Below are 27,767 nucleotides of genomic sequence, written 5' to 3' on the forward strand. Positions count from 1 at the left end.
ATGTGAAAAAAATTTTAAACTCTTGGGAATACTTAGTTCCCTTATAGCTTTTGGAGAAATGAACTCAACGCTTTACTCTTTACTCAACTTGAAACTTAAGTCTTAAAACAAAGTTAAAATGTTTGTGAAAGACATTTGAAAACTTTATAAACTTCTCTTGACTTGCTTCTTAACTTCTAGACTTGACTTTAATCATAAATTTCCTTGAATTGGATTATGGATTCAAGGTTAATGATGTCATATTTATGGATTATTTCATGATGTTTAGATGTACCTTAGAGTGTTAAAATCAACTAGAAACATAGGTACATTGCTAAGGAACAAGTACAAAAAGGTGGAGAAAAAATGGGAAGAACTGGCGTCCCTGGCGCTCTGAGAGGCGTGGGGTGCCAGCCCTTGAAGTTCAGAACCAGACCTGGGGAGCACTGGCTGGCGCGGCGCCCCAAGGGTAAAATTTAAGAAGAAATTTTGGGGCGCGTTGGCTAGCGCGACTCCCCACCCCTTTTCCTAGGTGTTCTAAAACTTTTCTTGCTCGTTTTTCAACTCTAAACCCTCTAAACTTCAATGGTTTCTTCCCCAAACACTTAAAATCATTTATACCCTCAATAGATGATCGATTGAAACTGAAATTACACCGGGAAACATGAATCAAATCGCAAGAAACTTCAACAACACAACCCACAAGAAATTAAAACGAAACTTTCAACAATGTTCATCAAGAACTCAATTTCTAAACTTTCAAAGACTTAAATTCTCTTAATTGAATCATGGTTGGCACGTGGGTGAACTAACCCAATTCTATGTGATCTCACATACCTCGTAGGGATCACCCTTTGACGAAATCCACAAGCTAAACTCGACGATCTTGACGAATCTTGATTTCTCTTCTCCCTTCTTCTCTTTTCTCTTTTCTCCAAGCCCTAGCGTGAAACTTCAACTTTTCTAAACTGATTAAAATCTGATTTTACCCCAATTAACTCCTAAAAACTAATTAGAATAATTAGGTAAGGAAAAGACTAAATTACCCTTCCAAAATCCAGATTAGACTTTCCTTAATCAAACATCCAAACTTCCAAAGGGGATAACTCACTCATACGAACTAGGAATCGCGTCAACTCAGTGGCGTTGGAAAGATTATTCCAAGAAATTTCCAACCATATCTGGAAATACACCTAACTTATCCTGAGGTAGTAGTTATGGCCATTTGAAGTTGACTAAAAACTCAACTAACATACTTCACAATTTTCCAGACTTTCATATACTTTCCAAAAATGATTCTTTCCCCAACTTTTAACTCTTTCCTAGTTATTTTAATTTGCGAGATGTTACAGGTTAATTGGTATCTATTGTAGCGATTGGGTTCCGTTGTTATAGAAAAGCCAACGGGGAAAAATTTGGGCCGAAAAACTTTTTAGTAGTAACTTAGAATTTCCCAACCTAGTCCAGATTTGGACGAAATCAGAGTCATTAAGGTTTAGGGAAATATGGTAGCAATTGGATGACTTATTAATGAATTTGATTACACTAGTAGTTAGATAAGTCGTTAAGGAATCCGTACGACTTTATAGAATTGAGTTCAGGTGAGTAGAACTCCTGAAATCGATCTTAGCGTGAACGGTATTTTCTGAGCGTCGTTGGTTAAAGGTGTGTTGTGAAATGGGGGTCTTGGAATTATTAAAATAGCACACTATTTCATGCAAGCCACTTTGGTGGTGGTTTTGGTCGCTCTGGTGGGGCCGCTGTAGCTGGGTGAGGGCCGCTGTAGTGGGCCAGACGCGACTTAAGGTCGTAAATAAACCCCAAAAATATTTTATTCTGCAATTTTTGACTTTGAGAGCTAGGAGACGACTCCATACGAGTTCTTGACCGTTTTCACCATTCTTGAGGCTAAAGGTAATATTTTAACTCTCCAAATCCATTTTTGGATCCGTAGAAGGTAATAGAATGGGTAATTGTCGATAGGAGAGTGTTTTGAATTGGAAACAATGGTGGAAAAAGCCTTATTTTGGATACTTGGGATCATGAGTATGATCTAGGGTTGTTAGAATTATTAGTAATCCGGGTAATTAGAGATTGTTTATTGATTCCCATGTTAGTATGATTGTTTGTAGACCAAGAACAAGCGGAACGAATCCAGAAAGGGAATGATAGTGTTTCTTAGGGTTTTAAGTGCTTCGAGGTAGGTGATGGTTGTGATTCTATGATTATGTGATGTATGTTTGTTCTTGCTTCATTATGATACATGCATGTATAGGAATGTTGCATTATAGATCGCACTTCTTGTAAATGAGATAGATGAATGATGATTACCATGAAATCATGACTTAAATGTATGATCTTGAGAATATACTTGTGATTGTGATTGTGGTTTGTTGAATGGATCGGTTGCCACATTTCGGCATAACTAACTTGGATCGGTTGCCACGTTCTGGCATAATTATGAGATCGGTTGCGACGTTTCGACATAATCATTGGATCGGGTACCACGTTCTGGTATGCTAACTGTTTGGGTTTGGGTTCCATGAGAGAACCAATGACTTGTCATAATTATGTATCTTGAGAAATGTAAAGTTGTTCGTTGTTCATAAATGTTGATAATATTGTATATGTTTGATATATGCATGTGCTTGTAATATTGTATTGACTTTCTTATGTTACACTTAGTGGAATAGCCACGTGATCCTACCAGTACACTGTGGTTGTGTACTGATACTGCACGTGGTCTTATTTTTGTTGAGTATAGGGCATCTTCCGACGACAATTGACAAACCTTGCTTAGTAGATCAGTGATCGTTTGAATTCAAGGGTGAGCCAAATCTTCTGGGTTGCCATGGGTTTTCTTTCGTCTATGTGCACCATTTCAGACTTAGACTTTTCTAGTTAGTTGATTAGTTCATTAGTTGGGGTTGTATCCCTTCTTGTTTAGACTTGTTGAACTTTAGATGTTTTGGTACATTGCCTTTCAGGTTCTAGGTGTTACTTCCGCATTTGTTTAGTTGATTGACTTTTGTTTGGAGTTTATGGGAACTCCCTATTTCGTTCTTTAGTATTTAACTTGTTTCGTATCCTTAAATGCTTAGTTTTTTGTTTAGTTGCTTGGTTTGAGTTGTAATAGTGGTTCTCCCACCGGAGGGCTAGTGTGGGTGCCAATCACGACGATCTGGGTCGTGACACAATCCTTTAATGTGAAAAGGTGTCTGCTTTTAATATATTTTATAATACAAATAAATATAGTATGAAATATTTTGTAGGATTTGGCCTAAAATTTTTAGTATTAGTCCTTATCCAATTTTTTTGAGATAACCAATAAACGTACCAATGGTCCATAAAGTTGCTTAACAGAATATAGTATGAAATATAGAATATGTATTAAATTGGGTGTTAAGCAAAGGGTAGTATGAACAAGTTCTTATTATGCCTTATTAGAAAAGTCACAGCCCTTTAAAAATGTCACAACTTTTGGAAAAGTCATAATCCTTCGGAAAAGCCACAACTCTTTGGAAAACTAACAACCCCTAGGGTAAAGTCACAAGTCTTTGAAAAAGTCATAAATATTTGAAAATGTCACAATTCTTCAATGTGAAAATGTGTATTCTTTTAATATATTTTATATTATAATATAAATAAATATATAATATGTTTTAAATTGGATGTTCTAAGAAGAAGAATAATAGAAAACTTAGAAAATTTGAAGTTTTAAAATGTGAGGGAACCCTCTATTTATAGCCAACAAAGGTAGTATGAACATGTGCTTATAGTGCCTTATCAGAAAAGGCACAACCCTTAAGAAAAGTCACAACCCTTCAGAAAGGTCACAACTCATCCAAAAAGTCACACCTCTTTAGAAAAGTCACAACCTTTCAGAAAAGTCACAATCCTTTGGAATAGTCACAACCCTTCTGAACAATCACAACTCTTCTGAAAAGTCACAACCCTTTGAAAAGATCACAACTCATCTGAGAAATGACAACTTTTTAAAAAAATCACAAATTCTTGAATAAGTCTCAACCTCAATGTGGAAAGGTGCATGCTTTTAATATATTTTATAATATAATATAAATTATTATAATATAATATCAAATATGAAAGATATACTAATTGAATTTTTTAAGTTGGAGGTATTATACTAATTTAACATTCAAGTAATGAAGTTCATGCTTTTAGAGTAGTATATATATATATATATATATATATATATATATATATATATATATATATAGAGAGAGAGAGAGAGAGAGAGAGAGAGAGAGAGAGAGATAGATAGATATATGTTATCACGTATTTTTAACATATTGTTTTTTAACCTTTCACATTCTTTATTCAGAAATGTTTTAATGTTTCAATTACTACTTTTCTATTCATCATTAATGGTTAATACAAGAAAAAGTTTGAGACTCTCAACTATTATAACAACTGCTACTTGTGTTACCTTCTTGATTCTCCTAATTACTTATAATTGTTTTTATTTCCTATATTTTTTTCCCAACTGGTGCCCTCCAAAATAAACATGTGACTTGGTTTGTTCATAATTCTTTAGTTGTTCTTTATTTTTGGTAAAAAATAATGTCTTTTAAAATATTTTTAATTTTTTTTTATATATGAATAAAGAAGATTTTAAAAACTTAATGAGATATTTTATAATTTAGTACCTATAGAATAACCAAGGAACACACATTTTAGAACACAATAGGCTAATATCTTTCACACGATAAATTTATTATGACATATTTAGGGATGTTTATGGACAATGACGTGGAAGCGATAGGAAAACTAGCTGCTGGCTAAAGAATGAATAATATACCATCAAATTTAGTATCTTATACTTTGCATGGACATGTACAAAACAATAGAGAAAGTAAAAAATCATTCAATATTTATAAGACGATTATATCAAAGAATACATATTATAATGGAAAATACGTAGAAGATAAAATTCATTAAAGAGTAAGAATATTACAATCATTCAAGTTCTTAATATATGTGATATTACCAAATTTCTAATATTCAGATATTAGAATATGATCATTCATAATATTTAATGAGGTCATGGATTACTGCGCGAAGCACAAATAAGCTATCTAATCTATCTAATATATATATAACTAGTGAACTTGTCCGTGCTTTGCAAGGTCACAAAAATCTTATTAAATTTAAGATTTAATTTCTGCTGAGATTCAATTTGAAAGTAATAAAAAAAATATTTTATGAAATTTAAGGTATTTTAATTTTTTTTTCTTTCATTAGATAAAATAAACAAAATATTTATAAATTTAATCTGTATGTATTTTACAAATCTTAAATATTCAAAGTAATTAAATTAAGAGTAAAAAAAATCAAAACACCGTAAATATTTTTAGTGAAAGTAGAAAGACATAAACACGTCAACACTATGAGTCTATAACAAAAATGTTAAAATAAAAACATTGCCATACATGTTCTATTACTTATCAAAAGTCAAAATTTTATTTGAAATAACAAATAATAGAAAAAAAATCGTCAAGATACAAAATGAGTTGTTCTTGTAATATCGTCAATATATTGCATCAAAATATAAACTGCTTTAATACTAAGTATTTGCCTAAGTATCTCTTTGTGATGACAACAAAATGATCAATATATTTTTTATAAGCTATGATTGTCACAAACTAAATGCTATGTATATCTAATCTCAATTTAAAATACGCAATTTAAAAGATGAGGAAATACGGTTGTAACTCATTATACAAAAACATAAAATAATTACTTTATGATCTCTCTTTACAAATCTTGAAAATATTAGTAGGCGACCTTTGGCTTAGCAAACTACCTTCACCACTCTTTATGAATACAATAAGTANCCCCCCCCCCCCCCCCCCCCAATTACACTATCCTTTTATGTAGCTTAATGTTTTAACAAAAGAAAAGACATATATGCATAAACTATAGAACAATAAGAAATAATCAATTCAAGTGAAAAGAATAAATAAATATTAAAGTACTGATAAAATCAGCTCCATATATTTTCAAGTAATATCAAGAAATTAAATGTGATGTGATCATATTTTTGACAATTAAAATAGGATTTCATCATCACGATTCCTTTGTTCACTATTGTCAATTCATGTTTTGATTGAAGTGGATTCAATATTTAGAAATAATGAATGCACATCTAATTTTAATATAAACATGCTACTTGCTAAGAGACAAAATGAATGAGATTTCGACCTTCAAATTGTTTTGTCAAATAATGAAGGAGTTTATAGTTGAGAAAAGGAAGAAAACAAAATGGGATAATAGGGTGGTGTGAGATGAAAACAAAACTAAAATAGATGAAAGGAAAAAGTAGTCATTTCACAATAAAGCACACGCAAATTAATTGCATGTTGCTGAGTATACATTTAAATTGCAATATCTCTTTACACAAAAGTTGCCACCTCAAATTCCTATCAGACAAAATAATTTTTTGTTGTCTCCTTTTACATCAAACAATAATTTAAAAGCATGTATAAAAATTTGCTATATTACATCAAACAACAATTAAAATTTAAAAAGCATCTAAAAAGAAAATGTCAAATGCATTTCTGGATTGATATGCTTCAGATTACATAAAGATTTGCTCACACAACAGTCTCCTATCCACAAGTTACAGTGACAACCTTGACCAATAGAGTAACTGGGATGATGCATGACAAAAAATGAGGATTCTAAAAAACAAATAAAATTAATTAGTACGTTAATTATAGAAGAAAACTCAATTTCCCTTATCAACGCCCATTCCATACAAATTGAATAGCCACAAAGAAGATTAGAGAAGGTAACCTTTTTTATTATTAAAATGATTTAATGTGAGCTATGAATATATTAATTAAGAGTAGAAGTTACGAAGATGAAGAGCTATAAATTATGGAAAAAAATGAGTAAAAAATGCAAAATAAATGAGATGGATTTTGGTCTTATAATATATTACATAAATAATTATTGTTTTTAAAAATTAAACACCACATAAGTTGAGGAAAGATAAGAGGAGACTTTTCAGATTTTTAGAAACAGTTAAAGAAAGGGTGATGTGTAATTAATGTATATAGCAAATAAATTAAATTAAATTAAATTAATCAATAAGAAAGAGGAAAAATTAGAATGAATGAATGACAAAATTCAAAAAAAAAAAATGAAAAAAAGATGATAAATACCTTTCATGGCATATGAAGCATGCCACATCTACATCTAGCTTTATATTATATATAGATTGGGAACCTTTAGCCCAGTGATGTGGCGCTTTCCAAGGCCATGAAACACATTTATCTTTTTTCTCATGTTTTTTCCCTTTCCATCTTTTTTATATATTTATTTTAATTATTCTAAAAAGTTGAAGAGTCATCATTTTGTGTAACTTCTGACAACCTTTTAAATTCCAAACTATATGCAACAGTTCCAACTTAACTACCACATTTGGTTGATGGTTTCCCTAAATTGTTGCCTTATCAAAAATTTACGCATGAGTTTTTAGAAAGATCAAACTTCTTTAAAAAAGAAAACACCCAGTTCACAACAACAAAGTCAAATTGCTGAAATTTTTTAATATCATCCAATATATTGGTAAGTGTTTCATCATTTCCTAAATTACATAATGTTGGTTTTTTTGACTTATGGTCAATCCATATCTCTACATTTTTGTTATTCTTACATTTTCATTTGTCAATGAATATATCTATAAGTTTGTGAACATGTAATTACATGAAGACCAAACAATTATGATGGATGAAGAGTATGGACTCTTTGCAAGAAAGAATTACTATTTGATTTTTAAAGAGTAAGGGTCTCCATGAAACACACTAAATGTAAATGAAATTAGGGGTAGCTTTCACTTTAATCAAGTGAATAGTGATGAAAATTATACAAACATTTGTATTATTAATGCAATTTAAATATGTTGGTGAAAATACAATTATAATTGAAAAATAAAATGAAGAAAATAAAATAGTTTCAGGTTGAGGCGCAAACTGCTTGAGTGGTTCCTCTGGAATACAACAACCTAATCATAATATATAACTCAACAAACTCTGGGCAAGACATGTGTCATGGGCTTAGAATCTCACTAAAGATCCGTGCGATCCTTGACAACTTACTCACTAATATTTCGAGATATTGTAAGCTCAAGTAAGCCCTTTGAAACTAAGATCGCTAAGAAAATGAAAATAAAGACTTAGAAAGCTTTGGAAGAAGACTTTGTATTGCTTGATGAATGCTTACACGTTGTAGGATGAATTTGCAAATGAGAGGCCCTCTATTTATACTTGTAACGACTAGTTTCCGTTGTTACGGAAAAGCAAATGGAGAAGAAATTTGGGCCAGAAAATTTCTGAGTAGTAACTTGGAAATTTCTCGCTAGGCCAGATTTGGATGAAATCTGAGTCAGGTAAGGTCTAGGGCAATAGGGTAAGTTATGGGGGATTTAATTAAGAGTTTGATCACGTGAGTGGATAGCCAAGATGTTAAGAAGCTTGTATGGCTTTAAAGAATAGAATTCGGGCGAGTAGAGCTCCAGAAACTGATCTTGGCATGAAAGGGTAATTTAAGAATGTCAAGGTTTGAAGGTGTGTTGCGAAATGTGAGATTGGAACTCAAATTATGAGTTTCTGTCTCCGTGCAAACTATTGGGGCGTGGTTAATTCTTCCAGGGCATGGCCGTTGTGGTGGGATAGGGCTTGTTGTGGCGGGCCAATCGTGACTTAAACTGGGAAAAAACCCCAAAAATGTTATTTTTTTGCAAAAACTCATTCTTAAGAGCTAAGGGACAACCTAGGGCCGTTTCTCATCAAATTCCCACAAATTCTCGTCAAAGGTAAGTTAATTACTCCCCTAATCCGTATTTCAATTCTTAGAACTTAGAATCCTTGTTAATTATCACTGGGGAAGTGTTTTGGACTGAAGTTAATGGTGGGAAAAGCCCTAGTTGAGCATTAGGATCATGAGTTTGGCCTTTGGGTTGATATTTTGTTATAATCCGAGTAAATTAGGACTTGTTTATTGATGCTTGCATTAATTACTTCTTTTAGACCAAGAACAAGCTGAAAGACTCCAGAAAGGGAAGGCTCAAGTGTCTTAGGAGTATTCAGGCTTGGCTTCAAGGTAGGTGATGATTTGACTTCCTACTGTGTTATATATGCCTGTTAATTGCTCCATTGTATGCATGCATGTATGTGTATATGGAAACATGAATCAAATCTAATTAAATGATTATTTATGAACAATTACATGCCATGAACCTATTACTTGATTGTGTGACTCTGTGCAATGTTCTTTATGGGTGTTATTGTTAATGTGGTTGTGCTGACTGGATCGAGTGTCACATTCCAATACATATATTGGACTGGGTGTCACATTCTGACACATATATTGGATCGGGTGTCACGTTCTGGCACACTAACATTTTGGGTGTGGGTTCCATGAGAGGACCATTTGTGATTGTTACATTCATATCTACCTGTCATTTATATTGAAAAATTGAATATTCCTTCTAAAATGATAATTGAATTATGCATCCTGTATATATATGTGTGTTTACTATGTTGTAATTATTTGCGTATATTTCGCTTACCCGAGTAGCCATATAATCCTACCAGTACATCGTGGTTTTGTGTACTGATACTGCACTTGCTCTTTCTTTATTGAGTACAAGGCTTCTTCAGGTGTCTACTGAGAGCTCAACTATGAGATCATTGACAGTGACCGGATTTGAGTGTGAACTAGTTCTTTCAGGCTGCCATGGATCCATCATTAGTTTAGTCGATTCTTTTTGGACTCAGACTATGTATTCAGACTATACTTATGTTTACTTTTCAGGGTTGCACCCCCTTTTCTTTGACTTGTTGATTAGTAAAGTTTTGGTACAATGACTTTCAGGTCTAGGGGTTGAATTCCGCGAGGTTTATGCTTGGTTTTTTTTGTTAAACCTTCTAAGTTTAATAGAACTCAGTACTTAATTCATCATTTAAATCTGCTTCCGTATCTTTAAATGGTTTAGTTTCTTTAAGTTGCATAGTCGGGTTGTAGTTCTCCCACCGGAGGATTAGTGTAGGTGCCAATCACGGCGGTCTAGGTTGTGGCAAAGTTGGTATCAGAGCTCTAGGTTCGTTGATCTCATTGTACCAAAACGATTTTAGTAGAGTCTTACAGAATAGTACAGAGATATATGTACTTTTCTCCAAGAGGCTACATGACTTTAGGAAATATCTCTGTGTTCTTCTCCTTTTGTGCTATGACTTGATTCCAATTAGTATCAGGTGATCCAAATTGGTGTCTAATCTCCTTCACTCTTCTGTCTGACGAATGGTAGCACCCGCTAGGGGTGAAACCCCAATTGAGAATGTTCCTAGGGAAGAGGCTCCTCCTGCACCCTAAGAAGAGGTGGAAGAGAATGTGGAGATCGAATTCGAGGAGGATGTTGGACCAGAGGAGCACGCACAGGATGAGACTACACGTCTTCCTCCCTTAGACCTAGTGATAGCTCAGCAAAACATGACTTTTCTGAGTGGGTTGGTCGGGTCTGGAGTCCTTTCCATAGTGCAAGCTGTTCAACCTCCAATCAACCACCCCATTGCTGCTACTATTCCCAAGGTGGATAGAGCATTGGGCACTGATGCCTTTTTCCATTCCTTATTAGGTTCTGTGTGACTGGTACTGAGAATCTGATGTTGACTAAGTTTTTAAAGTTGAAGCCACCTGTGTTCCATGGTTCTGAGAGTAAGGATGCCTATGAGTTCATTCTAGATTGCTATGAGAGACTTCACAAGTTAGGCATTGTACACCAGCATGGGGTAGAGTTCTTGACCTTCCAGCTTCAAGGTGAGGCTAAGCAGTGGTGGAGGGCCTATGTGGAATGCGGATTGCCAATCTTACCCCCACTCACTTAGATGCAGTTCCATACTTTGTTTCTGGAGAAGTATGTGCCCCACACTTTGAAGGATAGCAAGAAGGATGAGTTCATTGCCGTAGAGCAAAGTGGTATGACTGTAGCTGCTTATGAGGCTAAGTTCCACGCCTTTTCCAGTTATGCTACACAGTTGGTGACTATAGAGGAGGATAGGAATTGTCTATTCGTTAAGGGATTGAACCCCGAGTTACAGGTATTTTCTGTTCAGTTTGCCTTGGGATTTGATGAAGTTTGTGATGTGCTTGATGCCCCCATCTATGTTTCTACCCCAGTTGGAGAGTCTGTCATAGTCACCCATGTCTATTGTACTTGTTATGTCATGTGTATGGGTTTCAGACTTGGGATGATATGGTTATTCTGGATATGGCTGACTTTGATATAATTTTAGGCATGACTTGGTTGTCCCTCTATTATGCTGTGCTTAATTGTAATGCTAAGTCTGTGACTCTAGAGATCCCGAGTAGGGAAAGTTAGAGTGGGAAGGGGTGTACAAGCCTAAGCCAGCTAAGGTCATATCTTTCGTTTGGACTAGAAAACTGGTGGGACAGGGGTGTTTGGCATATTTAGCTCATATTTGGGATGTTGATACTGAGTCTCTCTCTATTGAGTCTATTCATGTAGTGTCTGAATTCAAGGAAGTGTTTCCTACCGATTTGCCTGGTATGCTTCTGGATAGGGATATTTCTGCATTGACTTGGTGCTCGACACTCTCCCCTATCTCAATTCCTCCTTATCGCATGGCTCCGACAAAATTAAGAGACCTTAAAGCTCAAATCCAGTAGCTTCTTGATAAAGGTTTCATCCGTACTAGTGCTTCCCCGTGGGTTGCTCCTATCTTGTTTATTGAAAAGAAAGATGGTAGTATGAGGATGTGCATAGACTATCGACAGTTGAATAGGGTCACCATCCGGAATAGGTATCCATTGCCTCAGATAGATAATCTTTTTGACTAGTTGCAGGGTGCATTAGTTTTCTCTAAATTTGACCTAAGGTTTGGTTACCATCAGTTAAAGATTAGGCCCGAGGATGTACCTTAAATGACATTCAGGACCCGCTATGGGCACTATGAGTTCTTAGTGATGTCGTTTGGGTTGACCAATACGCCTGCAACCTTCATGAGCTTGATGAATGGTGTGTTCAAACCATTCCTGGATTCTTTTGTTATCGTCTTTATTGATTACATTTTGGTTTATTCGAAGAGTAAGGAAGAAAATGCCGACCATTTTGTATTGTTTTGGGTGTCCTGGGAAAACAAAAGTTGTATGCAAAATTTTCCAAGTGTGAAATCTGGTTGGTTTCAGTTGCCTTTTTGGGGCATGTTGTTTCAAATGAAGGGGTAATGGTAGATTTCCAAAAGATCAAAGCAGTCAAGAACTGGGTTCAGCCTAGCTCTGTGACTGAAGTTAGGAGTTTCGTGGGGCTCGCTAGCTACTGCTTATGGTTTGTGAAATTTTTTGCATCTATCGCCACACATTTAACAAGACAAGGCAGACCCAAAATGAGGTGCCTTTCGAGTGGATTGACAAATGTGAAGAGAGCATCCAAAAGCTTAAGACTCTTCTGACCACAACACCAATTTTGACACTGTCGATGGAAGGTAAAGATTTCATTGTTTATTGTGATGCTTCACATTCTGGCTTGGGTGCTGTGTTGATGTAGAAAAGAAATGTCATAGCTTATTCATTATGACAGCTGAAGGTGCATGAGAGAAACTACTCGACGCATCACTCGGAGTTGCAACGGTAGTGTTTGCTCCCAAGATCTGGTGGCATTACCTTTAGGGTGTCAAATGTGAGGTGTTTACTGATCATCGTAGTCTACAACATGTATTCACCCAGAAGGACCTTAATCTGAGACACCGAAGATGAATGGAGTTACTCAAGAATTATGATGTTACCATCCAGTTTCATCCGGGAAAGGCTAATGTGGTGGCAATTGCATTAAGCTGGAAGACAGTGAGTATGGGTAGTCTAGCTTGCTTGGGTGTGTCTAAGCGACCTTTGGCCAAGGAGATTCAGACCTTGGAGTCTAAGTTCATGTAGTTGGGCATCTCAGAGAAAAGTGGGGTGTTATCCAGCATTGAGGTTTAACCTACATTCATTAAGGAGATCAAGGCCAAGCAGTTTGAGGATGAGAGTTTGAATGAGCTTAGAAAGAAGACAATGTATGGCAAGGAACAAGATAAGGCTCTTGATGCAGGTGGTGTGCTTAGTTTTAGGGGAAGAATGTGTGTTCCCCGAGTGGATGACTTGATTTAGAAGATGTTGACAGAATCCTATGGTTCACGTTATTTGATTCATCCAGGTGTGACCAAGATGTACGAAGATGTGAAACGACTTTATTGGTGGCCTGGCATGAAGAAATACATAGTTGAGTTTATGGCTAAGTGCCAAAAATACCAGCATGTAAAGAATGAGCATCAAAGGCATGTCGGTTTGCTTCAGCGAATTCCAATCCCTAAATAGAAGTGGGAATTGATACGTATGGATTTCGTGGTTGGTCTACCCAAGACCTTGGGGAAGTTTGACTCAATTTGGGTGGTGGTTGACAGATTGACTAAGTCAGCCCACTTCATTCCAGTCAGACTAGACTATAATGATCAACAGTTGGCTAAGGTTTATGTGACGGAGATAGTGAGTCTGCATGGGGTGCCCCTTTCCATTATCTCGAACCGTGGTATGCAGTTCACATCCAAGTTTAGGGGAAAATTGCATGAAGAGTTGGGCACTCAACTCACTAGCATAGCCTTCCATCCACATAAAGACCGATAGTCAGAGAGAACTATTCAAGTGTTAGAGGACATGTTGAGGGCATGTGTGATTGACTTTGGAGGGAAATGGGATAAGTTCCAACCTTTGTATGAGTTCTCCTATAATAAAAGTTACCACTCCACCATAGACATGGCACCGTTTGAGGCACTTTATGGGAGGGGATGTAGATCACCAATAGGGTGGTTTAAGGCGGGAGATGTGAAACCTTTGGGGATTGATTTGGGGAAAGATGCTTAGGATAAGGTGAGAAGCATCCAAGCTAAGCTTGAAGAAACCCAGAGTCGACAAAAAAAGTAATGTTTCAAAGGGACATGACATTTCAGACTGGTGAGCAAGTCCTTCTAAAAGTGTCACCCATAAAAGGGGTGATGATATTCAACAAGAAGGGCAAGCTTAGTCCTCGATACATTGGGCCATTTAAGATTCTTGACCGTGTAGGGCAACTGGCTTATAGTTTGGCTTTACCACCTAGCCTATCTGGAGTCCATCCAGTGTTCCATGTGTCCATGTTGAAGAAGTATCATGGGGATAGAGATTACATCATAAAGGGAGATTCAGTTTTGTTAGACAAAGACCTTCAGTATGAGGAGGAATCGGTTGCAAATCCTTATCGCGATGTCCTGAAGAAGAGGACCAAGGAGATAAAGTCCATGAAAGTTCAATGGAAGCATTGTCTGGTTGAAGAAGCTACCTGGGAAGCCGAGAAGGACATGTGAGAAAAGTATCCGTAGTTGTTCGATGATTCAGGTACTACTCAACTCTTGCCTTAGCCAGTTCTCTTAGTTTACCACTCGGGGAAGAGTGATGGATAAATTGGTATTTATATTAATGACTTGTTCCCGCCGTTATGCAAAAGCCAGTAAGGAAGGAATTTGGGATCGAAAACTTCTGAGTAGTAACTTGGAAATTTCTCGCCTAGGCCAAACTTGGACGAAATCTGAGTCAAGTTACGTTTAGGGAAATCTGGTAAGATATGGGGGATTTAATTATGGGTTTAATCACGTGAGTGGATAGCCAAGACGTTAAGGAGCCTGTACGACTTTACATAATAGAATTCGGGCTAGTCGAACTCCCAAAATCGATCTTGGCGTTAAATTGTACTTTTAGAATGTCAAGGTTTGAAAGTGTGTTGCGAAATGGGAGCTTGGAACTTAAATTCCGAGTTTATGTCTCTGTGCAAGCCGCCTGGGCGAGATTAATTCCGCCAGGGCGGGGCTGCTCTGTCAGGATGGGGCCTGCTGTGGCTGGCTAGTCGCGACTTAAATCAGGAAAAAACCCCAAAAATGTTATTTTCTGCAAAATCTCATTCTTAAGAGCTAAGGAACGACCTAGGACAGTTTCTCATACTTTTCCTATGAATTACTGCGCCAAAGGAAAGTTAATTACTCCCCTAATCCATATTTTGATTCTTAGAACTTAGAATCCTTGTTAATTATCATTGGGGAACGGTTTTGGCCTGAAGCTAATGATGGGAAAAGCCCTAGTTGAGCATTAGGATCATGGGTTTGGCCTTGGGTTGATATTTTGTTATAATCTGGTTAAATTAGTCCTTGTTTATTGATCCTTGCATTAATTACTTGTTCTAGACCAAGAACAAGATGAAAGACTCCAGAAAGGGAAGGCTCAAGTGTCTTAGGAGTATTCAGGCTTGGTTTTGAGGTAGGTGATGGTTTGACTTCCAGTTGTGTTATATATGCTTGTTAATTGCTCCATTGTATGTATGCATGTATGTGAATAGGGAAACATGAATCGAATCTAATGAAATGATTATGTATGAATAATTACATGTCATGAACTTGTTACTTGACTGTGTGACTATGTGCACTGTTCATTATGGGTGTGATTGTGACTGTGGTTGTGCTAATTGGACTAGGTATCACGTTCTGATAAATATATTGGACCGGGTGTCACGTTCCAACACATATATTGGACCAGGTGTCACATTTTGACACACATTTATTGGATCGGGTGTCAGGTTCTGACACACTAACTGTTTGGATATGGGTTCCATAAGAGGACCATTTGTGATTGTTACATTCATATCTACCTGTCATTGATATTGGGAAATTGAATATTGCTCCTACAATGATAATTGAATTATGCATCCTGTATATGTGTGTTTACTGTGTTGTAATTACTTGCGTATATTATGCTTACCGGAGTAGCCGCGTGATCCTACCAGTACATCGTGGTTTCGTGTACTGATACTACTCTTGCTCTTCTTTGTTTAGTACAGGGCATCTTTAGGTGGCTACTGACATACCTGAGCTAGGAGATCATTGACCGAGACCGAATAAGAGGGTGAACCAGTTCTTTCAAGCTGGCATGGATCCATCATTAGTTTAGTCCATTATTTTCGGACTCAGACTATATATCAAGACTTTACTTATGTTTAGTTTTCGGGGTTACTCCCCCTTTTCTTAGACTAGTTGATTAGTGGAGTTTTGGTATAATATATTTTAGGTCTAGGGGTAGAATTCCGCGAAGTTTATGCTTGGTTGTTTTTGTTAAACCTTCTGAGTTTATGGGAACTCAGTACTTAATTCATCATTTAAATCTGCTTCTGTATCTTTAAATGGTTTAGTTTCTTTAAGTTGCTTAGTCGGGTTGTGGTAGTGGTTCTCCCACCAGAGGGTTAGTGTGGGTGCCAATCACGGTGGTCTGGGTCGTGACAATATTACTCTCTAGGGGCCTAAGTGTAAATAATAATTACTTTACAAGACCCTACAATATTTACACAGTAATTCTAATCTAGAATTCTCTACAAGTTCTAGGGAATTCTAAAGTTTTCTTGAAAGTATCTAGGGAGTTCTAGAGTGTTCTACTAACCTCTCCACAACTCTAGATTCTTCTCCCTTATTCGGATACCGAATTTGAACAGTGAAGTGACGGGACATGATACGCTCCTCTACTTGTTGATGTGACGACTGCGACACATCGTTGTTCTTGTAAGAACTCCCAGATTCGGTCCTTAAATTGCCACAAGTCTTCATATCTCTCCCATGTGGCCTCCTTCGGAGTTTGTATCTTCCAATGAACAAGGAACATGACACTAAATTGCTGGCCTCGCTTCCTTCTTGCTTGATAGTCTATGATTCACTCGATTTCTCGGTCATGCGAGACAGTGACAATTATGAGTGCCCGTCTTGGCTGGTTCTGACTGGGATCCTCCTTGTCCTCATGGTATGTCTTGAGGACGCTTGCATGAAAAATCGGATGAATCTTGACGTATGGAGGCAACTCCACATTATAAGAGATCTTGCCTACTTTGGCAATGATCTTAAACAGGTCCTCATATTTTTGCACTTAGTTCTGATGTACTCCCCTTAGTTCTTTAAATTGTCATGGGGTTAAACTTTATGAAGACCATGTCCCCAACTTGGTAATTCGTGGGGCATCGCTTGTGGTTGGCAAATTTCTTCATCTTTTAGGCTGCCTTGTCCAAGTAGGACTTGGCAGTGTCGAGCTGTTGCTCCCATCCCTTGGAAAGATGGTAGGTTCCCAAACTCTTTCCATGAAAAGCAACCAGTAGAAAGTGCGGACTTTGGGGTTGTTGGCCAGTTTCCAACTCAGATGGTGTGCGCCCAGTGGACTCGCTCCATTGCAGATTGGAAGAAAATTGTGCCATATCAAGGAGCCTAGCATAGTACTTTTGATACACACTTACATAATGCCTAAGATAACACTCCAATAAGGCATTAACTTGCTCCGTCTGGCCGTCTGTTTGTGGGTGGAAACTAGTGGAGAAGTGTAACTCCGTGCCAAGTATGTCGAACAATTCTCTCCAAAAGTTCCCAGTGAAGCGGGGATCTCGATCACTAATAATATGCCTCGACAGCCCCCAATACTTCACAACATTCTTGAAGAACAATTGAGCAACCTCCTTTGCAGTGCTACCGACTGTGGCGGGCATGAAGGTAGCATACTTCGAGATTCTATCCACCACGACCATGATTGTTCCATACCTGTCGGACTTCAGTAAGGAAGTCATGAAGTCCATGGTCACACTGTCCCATGGGCATTCTGCCACAAGTAGTAGTTCTAGTAGCCCTCCCGATTGCCTTTGCTCCACCTTGTCCTGTTGGCACAGAAGACAAGTCTATACATAGCACTCGATGTCATCCCGCATGGGTGGACAGTAATAGACTACTTCAATCAACACCCTCGTACTTCGCTTCCCCGAATGCCCAACCCACAGCGTGTCGTGGCTCTCCTTAATGATTTGCCGCCTGATAGAGTCAAACTTGGGTACATCGACACTTCGTCCGACAGTAAGAAAAAAGACATCTTCCACCCAAAAGCGCCTTGTGTTGCCTTGGTAAGCCAACTCCATAAGCTTCTTGGCCTCCATATTGTGTTGCATGCGATCTTTGATAGAATCTTGTATGTCACAATGAGCATTAGTAATGGTAGCAAGATCGGCCTTCCCACGCAGTAAGTCAGCCACCACATTGCTCCTTCCCTACTTGTACTCCAAGACACAGTCGAACTCGGCTAGAAAGTCCTACCACCTAGCTTGCTTCTGAGTGATCTTCTTTTGTGACTGGAAGTAGCTAGTGGCCACATTTTCCATCTTGACCAAGAACTTGGAGCCTAGTAAGTAGTGTCTCCACCTTCGTAGGCAATGTACAAAGGCAGTCATCTCTTTCTCTTGCACAATGTAGCGTTGTTCGATCTCATTGAGTTTGTGGCTCTCAAATGCTATTGGGTGCCTATCTTGCATTAAGACTCCCCCAATGGTGAAATATGATGCATCAGTATGTACCTCGAAGGTCTTTGATAAGTCGGGTAGCGCCAAGACCGGCTCTTCTGTCATCGCGGCCTTGAGACTTTCAAACGTCCTCTGGCCCTTCTCACTCCAAACCCACAACTTATTCTTCTTCAACAACTCAGTCAGTGGAGCGGCCTTAGCGGAGTAGTAACTTATGAACCTGCGATAGTAGTTCGCAAGTCCACGGAATGATCTCATCTCGGTCACCTTTGTAGGCGCCTCCTACTTTTGGATCACCAGGATCTTAGCCTCGTCCATCCGTAGCTCACCTTGGCTGATTATATGCCCTGAGAAGTGTACCTCATGCTGGGCGAACTCTCATTCCTCCCGCTTGATATAGATTTGGTTCTCCCTTAAGACTTGGAAAACCTTCTTCAAGTGCTCCACGTGCTCCTCAAAAGTGTTACTATAGATGACAATGTCATCCAAGTATACTACCATGAACTGTAATGGTGGCTATGAACGCCAACTCTCCTTTCTTAAGTCTCTTCACGATCTTCATGTCGACAATTGGGCATGTCCTTCATTTTTTGGCACCTTGACTAGAGGTACCATGCATGAACCTTCTCGCTCCATGACCATGAGTCGTTAGAGGTAGGGGTCGATCATTGTATGGCAATTTTGGAAGAACTCTTTCCCAAGAATGATTTCAAATATATCTAAAGGAGGGACAATAAAGTTAGTCTTACCTTGCCACTTCCCCAATGTGATTCTAACTCCTTGGGAAACTCCACACACGGGAGTCGGTGGTTCATTGACAGTCTTGAGGCGGGTGTTGCTCAGATCATAACTTAGCCCTAACTGTGCTGCTACCGTCTTGGTCATTATGTTGGCTTCTACCCCGAGCTGGTCGTCCATTGATGGAGATATCTTTATATTGCGTGCTAAAATCTTCCGCCTTCTCCGTCTGCTTGACAATAGATCCGCATAGTCCAACCATGCCTAGCTGGTCGTGCCCGAGTGTTGCCCTTGCTCTTCTGCATCCTTCTCCTTCCGCTCACATAGGATTACACCAAGGTTCTTCATCTCAAGGATCCTGGCATAGCCATGCGGTCCACCACATATGTAGCAACCATCTCCTTTGGTGGTCTTCGCCTTCCTCTCGGTATAGTTTTATGTGCCTGAACCTCTTATTGTCTGACTCGTAGGAGTCGTTCTGCTTAGGATTCGCTTACTGCTCCTTTTGTTGGCCACGATCTCCCCCACCTTTAGCATGACTATTCCTCGTGTCCTTTTCCTTCACTTTGTCATACATGCCATACTTGAAGTTGGTCAAAGCTTCGGCTTGTGTGATGGCCTCATCGATGGTTTTGACTTGTGGCCGCTCCAGCTCCGTCTCGGCCCAATTTTGCAATCCTTCCATGAAGTGGAACAATCTATCTTCTTCTGTGAGGTTAGGAATCTGAAGCGTGGGAATGGTAAACTCCTTCACGCATGCCTAAATGCTACCCGTTTGCTTCAATTCTCTAAAATTATATTTGACCTCATAGATGACGTTGTTAGGGAAGAAGACTTTCTTGAACTCTTCTCGGAATTTCTCCCAAGTGTTGATAGTGCACAACCCCTTCCCTATATCGGACTCCTAGCGCCTCCACCATAGTATGACATCTTCGAAAGATACAACACGACAATGTTGATCTTGTTTTCGTCGCTCTTCACCCGACTACACTTGAAGTAATTCTCCAAATGCCATAAGTCACATACGCCTTTGAACATAAGTGGCTTGAGGGCCTTGACCTTGGCCTCCCTATCTCGGTCGGATGACGTAATCCTCCAGCTTCAACGCCTTTCTTGAGTGACTTTATATTAGCTCTCATGGCTTCAATTGAACTTATTGCATCCATGAGCCGATACTCTAAGGGAGTGATAGCCTCCTTCATCTCAAACTCGGCACGCTGGTGTCCCTCCAACTCCTTGCGGATGTTGTTGTTCTCCTCATGGGTGAAGTCCTCTAGAGTCTTGAATTTGTCATCAACCTCATTCAAACACCAGCGTAATATCTCCACGGCCTGCCTTTCCATTTCAAACCTTGCAACCCATTCCTCTCCAGCGGCGACGTCAACGGCCTCCTCGCTATGTTTTTTGTTAGTTGCTTCGGTGGTTGAAGGTGGGCAAGATGTTAGCGCCTCACTTGGTGTAGGGTCGAGCAATATTTCCTCACTACTCTTATGGTGCTTCTGTAACACCTCGCTAAGTGAAAGAGCTAAAATTAGAAAGAGTCATTTTTGGAAAGAATAAAAATCTGGAAATTTGTTTAAGTTGTGCTAAGTATGAGTTTTGGATCAAATTAAAACGACCATAAATCCTAGCTCAAGATGAGTTAGGTGTACTAAAAGATACCATAGGAAAGATATTTGGATTATCTTTCCAACTACGCCAAGTTTGCTCAATTTCGAGTTCGTATGAGGAAGATATGCCCATTAGAAGTATGGCTGTCAAGATAAGGAAAGTCAAAATCGAATTTTTAAGGGGTATTTTGGTCTTTTCCATATCCACTTGATTTAGTTATTTTTTAGTGAATTAATTAAGGTTAAAACTGATTGATTCAGTTTGCAAAATTGAAAATTCATGCTAGGGCTTAGAGAGAAGAACTCAAGAGAGAAGAGAAGAGGAAAATCAAGATTCGTCATTTTTGTAAGGAATTGATTGCGGATTTCGTCAATGATTTGATCCTATGAGGTATATGAGACTTTCATAACGTTGGGTTTGTTAGAGTAAAGTTTTAATGATAACCAACCTATTTCTTTGCAAGGTAAACAGATCACCAAAAAGGGAAAGAATCAATCTTGGATCCCCACAAATCAAGAGGAGATTACCAGTCAAAGGATCCTGATTGAGACACAATAAATCAAGGATTCATGAAGAGATCTTCAGAATGCAAAAATCACAGAAAGCACAAACCAAGGAAAGAGAATATCTCGACAATTAAGAGCACAATGGCTATATTCAAACCAACATTCAAGGAAAGCTGAAGATATCACGATTACACTCAAGCAAGGAAACTGAAGAACACAACGGCTACAAACTACAGTCAATTAAGGAAGATACAACGGCTATACAGAAAATCAAGGAAGCTGAACTAGAACCAAGACTGGAAATCAGTCTTGAGCTTTATTCTTGGAAAATTAGGATCACTTGCCTTATTTTCGAAGGATCAAATCTCTTGGGTTGCTATCTCTTCACAAAAAAAATTCAAGACTTCAAACACTATAAATGGAGGCTCGACTAACAGAAGGAAGTGTACAACATGTCTGAATCATCTCACATTCCCTTCTCTACTTTTATCAAGTATTGTATTACTTAGTTTTACTGTGTAAATAAAAAAAGAGGAGAGAAAAATATTATTGGTAAGGTTTTGTATCAAAACAAGAGTGAAACAAACACTGAGTATAAATAGTTTACACTCATCCTTGTACTAACACGAACAGTTCACAAGCGTGAAGAGAACACCTTTGCAACCCAAGGGGACTGGACGTAAGATCCACATTGTATCCCAACCAATATAAAAACATCTTATGTGAAATTTACTTTCCTATTTTTTGATTTACTCTTACTTGCTTTCAGTAGTCGACTAAATAGCACTTTAAGTCTACTTCTCTTAAGAGAAAAACAAAAAAAATAGCAATTAACCCTCCTCTTGCACTTTCAATTGGTATCAGAGCTTCATCTCACAAAAAAAATTCAGTCTAACAACAGGTGAGAAAAAGATCATGGCTTAATATGTTATGGGAGCATTATTTCAAGAGGGAGCTTCCCAAACAAGACCTCCGTACTTTAATGGAAAACATTTTTCTCATTGGAAAGTAAGAATGGAAATCTTTATCAAGTCTTATGATGTGAAGGTTTGGAGAGTTAACAAACTTGGTGACATTCCAATTCCTATCTCCAAAAGTTAAAACGAAAGTCAAATTTTTAGTATTCCAAGTTTGGAGAACTATACTGATGAACAAATTGAAGTTTTTCAAATAAACTCCAAAGCAAAGAATGTTCTCTACAATGCTATTAATGGACAGAAATATGAAAAAATATCATGTTGTGATACTACCAATGAGATGTGGGATAAACTGGAGGTTACCTACGAAGGAACTGATAAAGTCAAGAAAACTATTATCAGTCTGCTAGTATATGAGTATGAACTTTTTCAAATGAAGGAGGGACAAACTATTGAAAACATGTTTGCCCGACTGAGTAAAATCATTGGCGAACTCAAAGCTTCAGGAAAGACATATCCTCCCATTGAGCATATTTGAAGAGTCCTTCGAAGCTTTCCACCACAATGGTACGCCAAAGTAGTTGCTCTTGAAAGAATGAATCTAAAATCTCTAACCTATGATGAGGTAAGAGGAGATCTAATTTCTATTGAGAAAACTCATCTCAACAAAAAGGGTCAAGAAGAATCCAAAAAGAAAACTGCGGCATTCAAAGCAAATTTGGAAGACAAAGGAGAAGAAGAGTTAGCAGAAGATAAAATTGCTCTTATTACCAGAGCAGTAATGAAATCCTACAGAAAATCCAGGAACAACAGAAGAGGAAGAAATCCTGGAAGTGGAAAGTACTTAACTGATCAATCAAGAAATGATGGAAAATGCTACGACTATGGAAAATATGGCTACATAGCTAGTGAATGTCCAGAAACAAAGAAAAATTATTCCAGAGGAAATCAAAAGAACAAAGCTCTAAGAAGCTGGAGTGATGAAGACTGTTATGAAAATGAACATAAAGAAATTGGAAATGTATGCGTTATGGCTATTGGAGAATCAAGCACTGAGGTATGTAACAACTGTAATGATTTAAAAAAACTGCTAGATCGTGATGTGACAGACCTTACTATTATGCTTTCTGATTTTAGAAACCTTCAAAATGAGAAAAGAAATTTGGAAATCAAATTAGAAGTAAGTGAAGTTGAAAATGATCTCCTTTATGAAGAAATATTTGAATTGAAAATAGCGCTTGAAAATCTTTGAAATCAAATTCTTCAGAAACTTCCTCTAAAAGGGTCTCTAGCAGTAAAAACGCTTCAATTGGAAATTACTCTAGTTGCAACCAGTCGTTTAAGTCGATTGATGCAAAATCTAACAGTAATGACTCCAATTATGAAGAAGATACTCCTAAATTTTGTTATTATTGTGGGAAGTCTGGTCATATATCTTACAATTGGTGGTATAGAAATCATAACTCATCTAAATGGGTTTGGAGACCCAAAAGAACTCTGAATAACTCTAACCTTAAAGGACCCAAAAAGGTTTGGGTACCTAAAAGGAAATAATGTTTTTATTTTACAGGAGCACCGCAAGAAATCAAAAGGAAAATGGTACTTGGATAGCGAATGTTCAAATCATATGAGAGGAGACAAAAATTTCTTCAAATCCGTTGCTGAATATAAGGCAAGAAACATTCGTTTCGGTGATAACTCAAAAGGAATGGTAATTGGTATTGGTACTATCTCATTCAATAATTCTAGTCAGTTATGTGACTCAAATCTAGAAGTTCATTTTCAAAAGGATTTATGCTTGATAAAAGATTCTACTGGAAACAATCTATTACAAGGAAGTAGAGACAAGAATGTATACATTCTTGACTCAGTTAGAAACAATAGAGAACATAACACAAGAAACTTGGTCACCCAAGCATGCTATTAATTGAGAAATTTGCTAATAATGAATTGGTCTTTCGCTTACCAAAACTGGATTACTCCAAAGATCACCTCTGTGACGCTTGTCAAAATGGACAACAAACTTGAAATCTTTTTTCTGGTAAGGATATTGTCTCCACAAATAAACCTCTACAACTCTTACACATGGATTTATTTGGACCTACCAGAACTGCCAGCATCAGTTGAAAAAGGTACGCTTTTGTAATAGTTGATGATTACTTTTATTTTACTTGGGTTATGTTTCTTTCTCACAAGTATGATACCTTAAAAAATTTTGAGTTCTTCTGTGAGAAAGTTCAAAGAGATAAAGGTTACTACATTACATCCATAAGAAGTGATCATGGAGGAGAATTTGAAAATAATTTATTCGAAAAGTTCTGCAATGAGAAAGGATACACTCACAACTTTTCTTCACCTCGATCACCCCAACAAAATGGAGTCGTGGAACGAAAGAACAGGACTCTGCAGGATATTACTAGAACAATGATAGTCGAGCATTTTCTTCCACACAAATTTTGGGAAGAAGCTGTAAGTACTGCTTGTCATGTGCTAAATAGATGTCTAATCAGACCTATTCTGAAAAAGACACCTTATGAACTATGGAATGACAAACGACCCAACATCAATTACTTTCATCCATTTGGATGCAAGTGCTTTGTTCACAACAATGACAAGGACAATATCGGTAATTTTGTAGCACGAAGTGATGAAGGTATATTTCTTGGTTACTCAAACTCTAGTAGATCTTATCGAGTTTTTAATAAGTGTACTTTACATATTGAAGAATGTATTCATGTTGTTTTTGATGATTCTAATAAATCTGTTGAGACTAGATTAAATTCTGATGATGAAGATAGTCAACCCTCTATATCAATTCAAAGGGAATGTAGCAGTGATGAGGAGTCAACTATAAAAGAACCCTCTTTAGGTCCTATAGTCGAATCTGTTCCAAATGAATGGAGAAGTGAACCCGATGCTCCTCCCATAGACCCAATGTTAGCTCGACGGGTCATGTCATTCTTGAAATAGTTGGTTGGTCCTGGAGTGCTTCCTTCTGTTCAAGCAACTCAAGCTTCCGCTAATCCCCTTGTTGCTAGCACTGCGCCCAAGACAGCTGGAACGAGAGGTAACGATGCTTTCTTTTGTCATTTGTTGGGTTCTGGTATGACTGGTAATGAACATGAAATGTTGACTAAGTTTTTGAAGCTAAAGCCTTATGTGTTTCTTGGTTCTGAGAATGAGGATGCTTATGAGTTCATCTTAGATTGCTATGAGAGGCTTCATAATTTGGGAATTGTCTATCAACTTGGGGTTGAGTTTGTGTCCTTTCAACTTCAAGGTGAGGCTAAGCAGTGGTGGAGAGCTTATATGGAATGTAGATCTTCAACTTTACCTCCACTCTCTTAGACCTATTTTCGTGCTCTGTTTTTGGAGAAATATTTGTGTAGGACTTTGAGGGATCTCAAAAAGGATGAGTTCATGGTTTTAGAGCTAGGTGGTATGACTGTGGCTGCTTATGAGGCCAAGTTCTATGCTTTTTCTAGATATGCTACTCAATTGGTGACTACTGAGGAATAGAGAATCTGGTTATTTATTAGGGGACTAAATTCTGAGTTGCAATTATTATCTGTTCATATGACTTCTGCAGGGAGGAGCTTCAATTAGGTAACAAACTATGTTAACAAAGTGGAGGGTGTGAGGCGAGATGGTCAGGCTAAGGCATTGGAAAAAAGGGCCAAGAACTCGGGTAACTTTCAAGGTTCTTACTCCAGGGGTGCGGAAGGCCTACGCTTGCAGCCAAGCCAATTCAGTCCGCTATGCCCGCCTCTACAAGTAATTACTCAGGAACTCCATCTCATAATTTAATTCAGGATAGCCAGGGAGTAGCACCTTCGACGGGCGCTAGACCATCTTTTGGTGGTACATGTTACAACTGTGGTGAACCTGGGCATATGAGGAGAGATTTTCCCTACACACGTGTGTTAGACTCCGCGTAGCAACAATCTAGAGCAGTGGTACCCGCGGTAAATAGTAATAATAGTCGAGGACATCCACAAGGTGGGCGAATAGGTAATCAGCGAGGTCGTGGAGGTACAGGAAATGGTAATACAGGCAGGGGTAATGTGCAACCAGGAAGAGAAGTGGCTCATCAAGATGATAAGGCTCAGTGTTATGCCTTTCCGAGCAAGAATGAGGCAGATGTGTTTGACGCGGTGATCACATGTACTATTCTTGTCTGTGATTGGATGACTAATGTGTTATTTGATCCGGGTTCTACTTATTCATATGTATCCGTGAGATTTTCCTCAAAGTTTTATATGATTTGTGATATACTTGATGCCCCTGTACATGTTTCTACCCTAGTTGGAGAGTCAGTCATAGTCACCCATGTCTATCGTGCTTGTCCTATTTTGTTTATGAGTTTTCTGACCTGGGCTGATTTAGTGATTTTTGATATGACTGATTTTGATATAATCTTAGGCATGACTCGGTTGTCCCCCTATTATGTTGTGCTTAATTATAATACTAAGTCTGTAACTCTAGAAATTCCAGGAAGGGAAAAATTAGAGTGGGAAGGGGTGTACAAGCCTAAACAAGCTAAGATCATATCCTCCATTTGGGCTAGAAAATTGGTAGAGCAAGGTTGTTTGGATTATTTGGCTCATATTAGGGATGTTTAGATTGAGGCTCCATCCATTGAGTCTATTCCTGTGGTGTCAGAATTTAGAGAAGTGTTTCCAAATGACTTGCTTGGTATGCCTACGGATAGGGATATATACTTATGCATTGATTTAGAACCTGGTACTCGCCCTATTTTATCCCTCCATATCGCATGGCTCCAGCAGAATTAAGAGAGCTTAAGGCTTAAATCCAAGAGCTTCTTGATAAAGGATTTATTCGTCCTTGTGCTTCCCTATGGGGTGCTCCAGTTTTGTTTGTTAAGTAAAAAGATGGTAGTATGAGAATGTGTATAGATTACCGACACTTGAATAGGGTCACTATTCGAAACAAGTATCCTCTTCCTCGAATAGATAATCCTTTTGACCAATTGCAAGGGGCGTCCGTTTTCTCTAAGATTGATCTAAGGTCTGGCTACCATCAATTGAAAATTAGGCTTGAGGATGTGCCCAAGATGGCATTTAGGACTCCTTTTGTTATGTCTTTTGGTTTGACCAACGCGCCTGCAACTTTCATGAGTTTGATGAATCTGGTGTTCAAACCATTTATTGATTCTTTCGTTATGGTCTTTATTGATGATATTTTGTACTATTCGAAAAGTTAGGAAGAGCATGCCGACCATCTTCGCATTGTTTTAGGTGTTGTTGGGAAACAAAGGTTGTATGCTAAATTTTCTAACTGTGAATTTTAGTTGACTTCAGTTACATTTTTGGGTCATGTAGTTTCAAAAGAAGGGGTAATGGTACATCCTCAAAAGATTGAGGTGGTTAAGAATTGGGTTCGACCAAGTTCTGTGACTGAAGTTAGGAGTTTTGTGGGGCTCGCTAGCTACTATCGTGGATTTGTGAAGAACTTTGCTTCTATTGCCACTCACTTGACTAATTTGACCAGAACGGAAATACCATTTGAATGGACTGAAAAATGTGAGGAGAGCTTTCAAAAACTCAAGACTCTCTTGACCACCACGCCTATTCTAGCATT

The 27,767-nt window shown here is 37.9% G+C and overlaps 3 protein-coding genes across 5 annotated transcripts in view; all 3 read right to left on the reverse strand.

Annotated features, from left to right (window-relative positions):
- The window catches only part of LOC125873377 (vacuolar protein sorting-associated protein 27), a 1,193,133-nt gene that overhangs the window by 561,138 nt on the left and 604,228 nt on the right, over positions 1-27,767 (reverse strand). The window lies entirely within an intron of this gene.
- LOC125873368 (uncharacterized) overlaps positions 1-27,767 on the reverse strand; it is a 414,450-nt gene that overhangs the window by 253,624 nt on the left and 133,059 nt on the right. The window lies entirely within an intron of this gene.
- On the reverse strand, positions 17,111-18,652 carry LOC125873753 (uncharacterized). The gene is made up of 3 exons (XM_049554616.1): positions 18,314-18,652; positions 17,846-18,145; positions 17,111-17,761 (listed from the first exon to the last, which is right to left on the reverse strand). The coding sequence occupies exons 1-3, from the start codon at positions 18,650-18,652 to the stop codon at positions 17,111-17,113; spliced, it is 1,290 nt and encodes a 429-aa protein (XP_049410573.1).

This window comes from Solanum stenotomum, chromosome 8 (assembly GCF_019186545.1).
Source record: "Solanum stenotomum isolate F172 chromosome 8, ASM1918654v1, whole genome shotgun sequence".
Classification (NCBI taxonomy): domain Eukaryota; kingdom Viridiplantae; phylum Streptophyta; class Magnoliopsida; order Solanales; family Solanaceae; genus Solanum; species Solanum stenotomum.